Source organism: Sapajus apella, unplaced genomic scaffold, assembly GCF_009761245.1.
Source record: "Sapajus apella isolate SASKATOON/1434 unplaced genomic scaffold, GSC_monkey_1.0 scaffold33, whole genome shotgun sequence".
Lineage (NCBI taxonomy): Eukaryota > Metazoa > Chordata > Mammalia > Primates > Cebidae > Sapajus > Sapajus apella.
In genome coordinates, this window is record NW_022436973.1 from 22,699,505 (window position 1) to 22,709,597 (window position 10,093).

General features: G+C 55.6%; 1 protein-coding gene across 1 annotated transcript; it reads left to right on the plus strand.

The window, feature by feature from the left end:
- Positions 1-5,383: 5,383 nt before the first annotated feature.
- On the plus strand, positions 5,384-8,601 carry AVP (arginine vasopressin). The gene is made up of 3 exons (XM_032294908.1): positions 5,384-6,662; positions 8,039-8,240; positions 8,386-8,601. The coding sequence occupies exons 1-3, from the start codon at positions 6,543-6,545 to the stop codon at positions 8,556-8,558; spliced, it is 495 nt and encodes a 164-aa protein (XP_032150799.1). The 5' UTR covers positions 5,384-6,542; the 3' UTR covers positions 8,559-8,601.
- Positions 8,602-10,093: the final 1,492 nt, after the last annotated feature.

Consider the following 10,093-nt stretch of genomic DNA (forward strand, 5'->3'; position numbering starts at 1 on the left):
TCTTTTCTTTTTTTTGGGGGAAGGAGTCTCACTCTGTCACCCAGGCTGGAGTGCAGTGGCGCCATCTCGGCTCGCTGCAACCTCCGTCTCCCAGGTTCAAGCGGCTCTTCTGCCCCAGCTTTCCGAGTAGCTGGGATTACTGGCATGCAGCGTCACAGCCGGCTAATTTTTGTATTTTAGTAGAGACAGGGTTTCACCGTGTTGGCCAGGCTGGACTCGAACTCCTGACCTCGTGTTCTGCTCTCCTCGGCCTCCCAAAGTGCTGGGATTACAGGTGTGAGCTACCAGGCCCAGCAGGCCCAGCCAGCATTTTTCTCGGCGGTTTCTCATCCCTGCTCAATGTAACTTCTTTGATTCAATCCAGTAAGCAGGTCTTGGACTCCTACAACTTCTTTTGTTCCCCTTTTCATTTTTTTTCCTTTCTTTTTTTCTATGAGTCTACCTCTAGGGACTAGAATGTTCGCCTCTTCACAGTTTACAGAGCATTTGTGTGGGTCCTCAAAAAGACTACTGGAGGTGGGGCACAGTGGCTCACACCTGTAATCCCAGCACTTTTGGAGGCCGGGGTGGGTGGATCACTTGAGGTCAGGAGTTAAAGACCAGCCTGGCCAACATGGTGCAACACTGTCTCTACTGAAAATACAAAAATTCGTCAGGCGTGGTGGCAAGTGCCTGTAATCCCAGCTACTAGAGAGGCTGAGGCACTACCATCGCTTGAACCTGGGGAGTGAAGGTTGCAGTGAGCTGAGATGGTGCCACTGCACTCCAGCCTGGGTGACAGAGCAAGATTCTGTCCCAGTCTCAAACAAACAAACAAACAAACAAAACCAAAAAACGATTACTGTGAGAAGGGAGAAAGCTGGACTCACAGCAATGTCTGTTTGAAAATGAGGCTGTGAGGCCAGCTGGGCACTGTGGCTCATGCAATGCATAGTCCCAGCACTTTGGGAGGTCAAGGTGGGCACATCACTTTTGCCCATGAGTTTGAGACCAGCCTGGGCAAAATGGTAAAATCCTGTCTCCACGAAAACAAAAATTAGCTGGGCATGGTGGCATGTGCCTGTGGTCCCAGCTACTTGGGAGGCTGAGGTGGGAGGATCACTTAAGCCCAGGAGGTAGAGGCTACAATGAGCTGTGATTGCACCACTGCATTCCAGCCTGGGTGACAGAGTGAGACCCTGTCAAAAAAAAAAGGAAAGAAAGAGAGAGAGAGAAAGAAAAAGGAAGAAAGAGAGAGAGAGAGAAAGAAAGAAAGAAGAAAGAAAGAGGGAAGGAAGGAAGGAAAGAAAGAGAAAGAATGAAAGAAATGAAGCCATTGGCGGGGCAGAGTGCCTCATGCCTGTAATCCCAGCACTTTGGGAGGCCGAGGTAGGAGGATTACTTGGGGCCAGGAGTTTGAGACTAGCCTGGGCAACACAGTGAGACCCCCATCTCTACAAAAGAAATTTAAAAAGGAAAAAAGATAGAAAATGAGGCCATGCCCTCTCTGGCAGTAGTAGAGATGTTCTATGGTACATACAGCCGGGAATAAGACGCAGGAGGTGTGGGCGGGGCAGATGCTCTGCTAAGATTAGTTGACTGCTACTTCTTCTCAGAAAAGGTGGTCTAAGGGTAAGGAAGTACTTTATAGAACATTCTGACATTTGGGGTTTAATCTGGAGGCTTGCAACATTTTATTATGTAAGGATTGCAGGAATCTTAACCCTTTATAGCACCCTCATCTGATTCCCTTAAGACCTCAGTTGGGCAGGATGTGGGGTTAGTACACCAAGTAAATAGGCTGGGGAACAGGTGTGACTTGCCCTGGGTCGCAGAGCAACTCCCTGGAGAGCTGAGGCTGGTACCTAGGGCTCCACTTCCTTCTTTCCATAATTTACTGAATTTATTATGGAAAGAATTCCATAATTCACTAAATTATGGAAAGAAGGAAGTACAGCACTGGGTGGAGTTACTGTACTGAGCATGAAAGATAGAGTCCTTCCTTTCTGCCCTGGTGTTTCATTTTAAAGGGATTATAGCCATATACACACAAAAAGATAGACACACACACAAAATGAACTGCGAAGTGCAGTAGATACTATGAAGTTCATCAATATAGACCCAGACAGAAGATCATAGAGGTAGGGGATGCTCTAGAGAGGGCAGTCAGGGCAGCCTCCTCTTAAGAGATGCCATTTAAGCCAATGAAGTAATTCCTGGGGACAGTGTGGGTGGGGGAATCTTCCAGGAAAAGGAAACAGCAGAATCTCAGATCCCAAGCAGCAGGTGGAGTTGAGCTTGATTTTAGAGGTAGGACTGAGCAAGGGTGAGGGAAAGAGAAGGTCCAGGGTGGGTCTCAAGTTCTGGGAGGAGCAGCTGGTTGGATGGTGGTGCGATCACAGAGGTGGGAAACCATGGAAGAGAGCCAGGAAACAGCTGAAAATCAGGAGCTGGGTGTTGCGCTTGTTAAGTTGGAGAACCCTATTGGATATCCAAGGGGAGGTATCACTGGGCACTTGTAACTGTAAGTCTGGCTCTTTGGGGAGAGGCCCAGGATGGAAATATCAATTTGGGAATTATTAGCTTGCAGTAAGTATATAAAATTGTGGGATCACACAGGAAGAGAAGAGAAGGGACACAGGACTGATTCCTGGGATGCTCCAATATTTAGAAGTCAAGGTCAAAGAGGAGCCAGCAAAGGAGAGTGCGAGAGAACATCCGGTGAGTATGATAAAAGGAAAACCAAGAGCGTGTAGCGGCCGTGGAACCAAACAAAGAGTGCTTTAGAAAAGGGTAAGTGTTCTCCATGTCAAATGCTGCCAGGAGATCACGCAAAGTGAGCACATAGACATGACCTCTGCATTTTTCAATATGGAGGGACTTTACGACCTTGACAACAGGAGTTTCAATGAGCTGATTTGGGCAGAAGCCTGGGTGGAGGGAGTTGAAGAATAAATGTTGACTTCTGGATAAATGGCAGATGGAGTGAGACCCCGTCTCTAAAAAAAAAAAAAAAAAAAAAAAGCAGGGGGGCAGGTGTAGTGGCTCACACCTGTAATCCCAGCACTTTGGGAGGCATGGTAGATCATGAGGTCAGGAGTTCAAGACCAGGCTGGCCAACCTGCTGAAACCCCGCCTCTACTAAAAATACAAAAATCAGCTGGGTGAGGTGTTGTGCACCTGTAATCCCAGCTACTTTGGAGGCAGAAGTAGGATAATTGTTTAAATCCTGGAGGCAGAGGTTGCAGTGAGCCAAGATCGTGGCACTGCACTCCAGCCTGGGTGACAGAGCAAGACTCCATCTCAGAAAAAAAAAAAGTCTTGGTTTTTCATTTGTGATGGACCACAAATGAAAACCAAGATGACCACTTACTCCAGGGAATAAAAAAGTCGTTCAGAGATAGAAAGAATCATAATATACTACATGGCTTAGCTCAGAGGCATGATTGCAATCTAGCATGACATCATCATGTCTAGAAAACGGTGGATGGAGGGTATATGTCAGGGGAGGGGGAGGAACTGGCGAAGGAGCTGACTCCCATCTTTTGAAAGCCTGAATGAATCAGCATCATGAGCTGACATGTAGAAGATAAAAGGGCTGAGAAGATGTGAAAAGTAGGTTGGGAAAGGAAACCTGTAAGGGACGTGTAGACGGGTATGGGGTATCTGGGGGACCCATTGACATATGGGTGCTGTGTTGGAAATGCTGCCAGTCAGCATAGTATAGAGACTTTTCCCAGTCAGTGGAGGTTCTGAGAAGGTGGGTCCTGGGGGAAAGGGGCCTTGGTGTGAGAGGCTGGTCTTAGAATAGAGATTCTGGTAGACCAATCTGGTCAGCACAGGAGCCCTGGCCTGTCCCATGGCTTGGGCCCTTAGTCAGTCTGGCCTCATCCATTTTCAGTTGTTGACTCAACCCCCTGCAGTAAAGAATGGGTAAGGCACTGGGCCAAGACACCTTAGCCAGGGCTCTGGCCTCCCTCCTCAGCTAGCCTCATGACGCACAGAGTCTCAATGCGGCAATGGCCTCAGATCAAGCTCATTTCCAGGCCATGAGTGGAATGAAAATATCCCTCTTGGACTTATCCAGGAAGCTGCCCCCTGTGGGAAAATCTCCCAGCTCTTAACAGGAAAAATGGCATTGGCCAACCCTGGTGGCTCAGCCTGTAATCCCAGCACTTTGGGAGGCTGAGGCAGGTAGATCACCTGAGGCCAGGAGTTTGAGACCAGCCTATCCAACATGGTGAAACCCCATCTCTACTAAAAATACAAAAATTAGCTGGATGTGGTAATAGGCGCCTGTAATCCTAGTTACTTGGAAGGCTGAGGAGGAGAATCACTTGAACCTGGGAGGCGGAGGTGGCGATGAGCCAAGATTGTCCCACCGCACTCCAGCCTGGGCGACAAGAGCAAAGCTCCATCTCAAACAAAATAAAACAAAAAAGAATAATGGCATTAATAATGCAATACTACATACTACTGTTAATCAACTTTACAATGATGCAGGAACTTTTCTTTTCTTTTTTTTTTTTTGAGACAGAGTCTTGCTCTGTCGCCCAGGCTGGAGTGTGGTGGTGGCATGATCTCAGCTCTCTGCAACCTCTGCCTTCCAGGCTCAAGGATTCTCCTGCCTCAGCCTCCCAAGTACCCGGGACTACAGGCTTGTGCCACCATGCCCCGCTAATTTTTTTTTTTTTTTTTTTTTTTTTTTTTGAGACAGAGTTTTGCTCTTGTTACCCAGGCTGGAGTGCAATGGGCTGATCTCGGCTCACCGCAACCTCCGCCTCCTGGGTTCAGGCAATTCTCCTGCCTCAGCCTCCTGAGTAGCTGGGATTACAGGCACGCGCCACCATGCCCAGCTAATTTTTTGTATTTTTAGTAGAGACGGGGTTTCACCATGTTGACCAGGATGGTCTCAATCTCTTGACCTTGTGATCCACCGGCCTCGGCCTCCCAAAGTGCTGGGATTACAGGCTTGAGCCACCGCGCCCGACTCTAAAACTTTCGTATAATAAATTATTTATTTCTGTCCTCACAATGACCCTAGGAGGTGGGTACCATGATTTTCCTTACTTCACACAGGCAGAAATTGAGGCACAGGGAAGTCCAGTGAGCTGCTCAAGCCATGAAGCTTCAAGCAATAGAGGCTAGACCCTAAGCCAGGCCACTGGGAGCCAGTGTCCCTGCAATCACAACTGCCCAATGCTGCCTCTCAGAGGGTCCTTGCTGTCCCTGAGGGGTCATTTCTGAAAAGGCCAATGTCACGGCCTGAGTGTAGGAGGTCCCTCCTGGGCTGCTGGCCCCCTCATTGCCCTTGGTGGGGACAGGGCTGCTGTGTCCCCTGGAGCTTCCTGGCAGCACCTGGTGCACCCTGGAGAGGAGGCCAAGAGCCTGTAGGAACTGGAGGAGCTGCGGGCTGTACGCAGATTCAGAGCCAGGGGGTGCCTGGCCTGAGCCCTAGACCAGTGGGGCCCTCTGGTGGCCCAGGGAGAGAGGCCATGGCCTCCTCAGACCTGCCACCTTGGGATTAGGAACCAAAAGTGGCTTTCTCAGGCTGGGTCCATTTAGCTGTGGCTCCTGCACCCTCCCCCAGGCCCGGAGCCCCCTGAGCTCCACTCCCACCCCAGGCCTGCTCTGGCCTCTACAGACTACGGTCCTGGTGAGTGTAGAAATTGGGACAAGCATTGTCAGTTTCCCTGGGGGTCTCCCCACCTTTGAACCTGACTTGGTGAGGAGTTCTCGCTCCCCATAGTAGCTCCCCCGACTCATGTTCCTACCTGGGAGGGGGTGATGGGTCATGTGAGGAATGTACCCGCAAGGTCCCTAGTTTCAGGGCCTGAGTCCCCTTTCCCTGCTCTGTGGGTGTACAGGGGTGATGTCCTGCACTTTCCCCAGAAGTCTGCCACCCCCCCGAACCCGTGAGAACAAGCCCCTCTCATTCTATGTCCCTTGACTCCATGACCGAGGCTGCCTTGTCCACGAGGCAGGAATCCCCGTTCCCGGTGCAGCCAGAACAAAGCCCTTGTCCTCGCCACTCTGGGCTTCTGCTGTTCTTGGTCCCTTATCCTGTTGTCACAGGGCTAACCCTCCCACACACCTGGCTGTCTCCTGCCCCACCGCTCCTGAGCTGCTCCTGCCCCTGCCTCTAACACCCAGCACCTCTGTTCCTCTTATCTTCTTGGACCCCAAGCCCTTTCTGGGTAACCCGAAAGCTCGGAGACAGTGACCAGGCGACCCCCAGTCTGCCCCTCTCCCTGAATCCAGAGCTCTGTAGTCACAGTAGAGGCAGTTGCTGTCATTCCATGGCCCATGACAGCCCGGCGGCCCGCATCCCTCCCCCATGGTCCCCTGCACAGACAGGCCCACGTGTGTCCCCAGATGCCTGAATCACTGCTGACGGCTGGGGACCTGATGGCTGTGGGCTCCTGGGGAGCCACTGGGGAGGGGGTGGTGGCCACGTCTTGCCTCTGAGGGAACACCTGCGGACATAAATAGGGATCCGGCAGAGGCAGCAGCACAGAGCCACCAAGCCGAGCTGCGTACGGGGCCCACCTGCGTGTACCAAGATGCCTGACACCATGCTGCCCGCCTGCCTCCTCGGCCTACTGGCCTTCTCCTCTGCGTGCTACTTCCAGAACTGCCCGAGGGGCGGCAAGAGGGCCATGTCTGACCTGGAGCTGAGACAGGTACCTCCCTCCGTGGGCCATCTCAGGGCTGGGGCTAGGAAAGAGGGAAGTCATGGGTGATGGCAGTCTTTAGGGGAAGTGCTGGGGAGGAAGAGGGAGGCATGGCATGGCTGGGCAGAGGAGCCAATGGAGTGGGTCAGAGGGGACCAGGCTTTTCGGGAGGCTGGGAGAGGCTGAAGGGGCTCCTGGTCACTGTTGCCATCCAGACAGGGATGCAGGGAAGTGAGGGATGCTTCACCTGTGGCTGGGCTTGGGGCTGGATCAGGGAGAATGTGGCATCATGGCCTCCCCTGCGCCCATGGCGTTCTTGCACCTGGACTGGCTGGGGCAGCAGAAGCTCCCTCCTAGCTGGCATTGGAGGTTTTCCTCATCTAGCCCCAGCCTCCCAGCCACAGGCACCCAGCCCCCCCCCACACACACACAGAAGATGGCCACCGGTCTGACGCACTTGAGTCGGGCAGCCTGTGGGGAAGTTCTGCTGGGAACCTGGCCTAATTCTCTAGTCCTGGCCGTTTCCTCCATTTCCAGCAGAGCTGAAGGAAATCCAGCTATGATGCGCAATTCTGTCCAGGCGCAATTCTGTCCAGGCGCAATTCTGTCCAGGCGCAATGATGAGCCGTTGAGCAAATTAGACCACACCAGGCTGGGCTCAAAGTCTAACGCGCTATCCATTGCGCCACAGAGCCGGCTGTTGAAATTAGAGCGGCTGGGTGGGCAACCCCCGAAGCCTCCGGTCCTCCCGGTTGGCTCCTATGGGGTCCTGAGGCACCTGGGTGTCCGTGCTCTCCGTGCCCTCCTCCAGGGCTCAGGCCCTTGCCACCCACCTGCTAGGTCATAGGCGGCTGAGCAGGGGGTCAGGGCCCCAGCAGCTTGGGATGGCGGGGGGGGGGGGGGGGGGGGGGGGGAGGGGGGGGGGAGGGGGGCCAGAGGAAGGGCCAGGGATTTGGATGGGCAGGGCCTTTTTATGGTGGAGTGGGGAGGGGAGGGTGTGGACCCCAGCTCAAGCCCCAGCAGTGGGAGGAGGAAGGGGGAAGGGTCTGGAGTGGCGGGGGGTGGGGTAGGGGGCAGCTGCAAGAGTGGTGCCCACCAGCGATGGCCCTGGGGCTAGAGGAAGGGCTCCACGGGAGACCCATCCCCAGCTGAGGGTGAGGACGCTGAGGGCTATCACTGAGAGGTCATCCAAGAACCCAAGGTGCTGAGCGGATTTTGACGCCCCGCCCTTGACTGCGGAAGAGACCCCAGGGCCCTTGCAGCTGCAGCGCTGGTGTCCCGCCCGCACTCCGCCCCAGACCCAGCATCCCCGCCAAGCGGATTTCCCCTCCAACCCCGGATCCCCGGCTCTCCGCTCCTCCCGCTCACCCCGCCCGTCCCTGCAGTGCCTCCCCTGCGGCCCCGGGGGCAAAGGCCGCTGCTTCGGGCCCAGCATCTGCTGCGTGGACGAGCTGGGCTGCTTCGTGGGCACTGCTGAGGCGCTGCGCTGCCAGGAGGAGAACTCCCTGCCGTCGCCCTGCCAGTCCGGCCACAAGGCCTGCGGGAGCGGGGGCCGCTGCGCCGCCTTCGGCATCTGCTGCAACGACGGTGCGCGGCGGGGGCGCGCTGGGGCTGGGACGGGTGCTGACGGTGTGGGTGGGGGGCACGCGGGCCGGGCGGGGAGGGGGCGGGCCCCCAACCCCAGCTGCGCCTACCCCAGGGCGCCAGCGCTCACACGCTCACACGATCGCAGAGGGCTGCGTGATCGAGCCCGAGTGCCGCGAGGGCTTTCACCGCCGCGCCCGCGCCGGAGACCGGAGCAACGCCACGCAGCTGGACGGGCCGGCCGGCGCCTTGCTGCTGCGGCTGGTGCAGCTGGCAGGGGCACCCGAGCCCTTCGAGCCCGCCCAGCCCGGTGTCTACTGAGCCCCGCGCCCGCCCCTACAGCACAGACAATAAACTTCTAGCAATGCACCGCCTCGCGTCTGTCTCCGTCTGTGGCGGGAAGAGGGAAGGGGAGGGAGGTGGGGGCGCGGACCCCCGCCACCGCGCCGCCCGGTCTGCCCTGGACCTGAGATCGTGGGCAGAGCCACCCCAGAGAAGCGACAGGTCTGGGACCCTCAGAGGTGTCTCTAGACCGAGGGACACGGGGAATTGGGAGGCAGGGTGAGGGGAGACCAGAGGCTGAGAGTGGCCTTGGATGGGGTGGGTTGGGGATCCTCCGGCAGAGGGAAAGAAGTAAAAGCAGAGAGGGGAAAGGCCTGCAGGACGAGACAGCAAGAAAGCAAGAGACACAGAGACAGCAGAATGATGGAGAGAGAGGTGGAGACCTTGATAGTGACCAAGAGAAGAGTGAGAGAGAGCAGAGGGGACACACACGCCAAGGGGTGACCGTTTCTGTCCTCATTTTCAGCCCAGGAGACTGAAGCACAAACCGTTCAGGGACCCACCCAGGTCCCGGGACTCCCAGTGCAATGTCAGTTTCACCCAAAGCAGTGCTCGAGTGTGGTGGCGAAGGGGATGTCACCGCAGACCCAGCGGACACAGCGCCACCTGCTGTCCGTCCAGTGTACCCACCATTAGGGCCGCCCAGCTAGAGTTGGGGGATCCCTAAGGATACAGCCCCGCACACCCACAGGCACTCTTGGACAGAAACACAGACAAGAAAGTAACTGTCAGGGACATGTCCGCAACCACAAAGACCCTGAGCCCCACATTCAGAGCCACAGACACACCCAGAGAAACAGACACATCTGACATGGGGATGGGCAGGAGCAGGTACACACAGTCACGTGTGCAGGAGTGCACTCACTTAGCTCCGGGACATGAAGACCTTCTGCCCTTTGACAAGAGCCTCTTTGGCACAAAGATGTCCACCGGCACTCCGCCTCTTCCTCTACCCTCTTCCCTGGAGTCTCTCACCCCCTTCTTGAACCTCGAACCTTTTCTTGGTCCCATCTGCCCTTTCTCTCCTTTGTCTCTCTCCTCCCTGTTCTGCAGCTCAGGGCCCCCTCTTGCCTCTCCTTGGCCCCTCCATCCCTCCCCATTTGTCCTCTTGGCCTCTCCATCCTTCCCCTTCTGTCCCCTCACCCCCTCTGCCACCTCCCATCTGTCTGTCTAGGCCTCCTCTGTTCTCTGCATCTTCTCCTTGGGCTTCTTTGCTCCAGGTCTTGGAGCCACAAGAGGCTGTATCTCCTTCGGGATCCTCCAGAAACTCTGAAGCCAGATGGAGTGCAGGAGGAAGGAAGTCCCCCTGGGTCCTGATCCCAGCGCCCAGGCTTCTGGCCCAGCCTGGTGACTCAGGCAGCCCAGCCTCAGCGGCCGTGGGCAGAGTCCAGGCACATGCCAAGGTCACACTGTCTTCCACACTCCCACGGCTCCCCTTGGCTGTCACCCCTGATCTGGTTGTGGCCTCCTCTACCAGGCAGTGCCTGACGTGACTGGGTCTAGCCAGCAGGGGC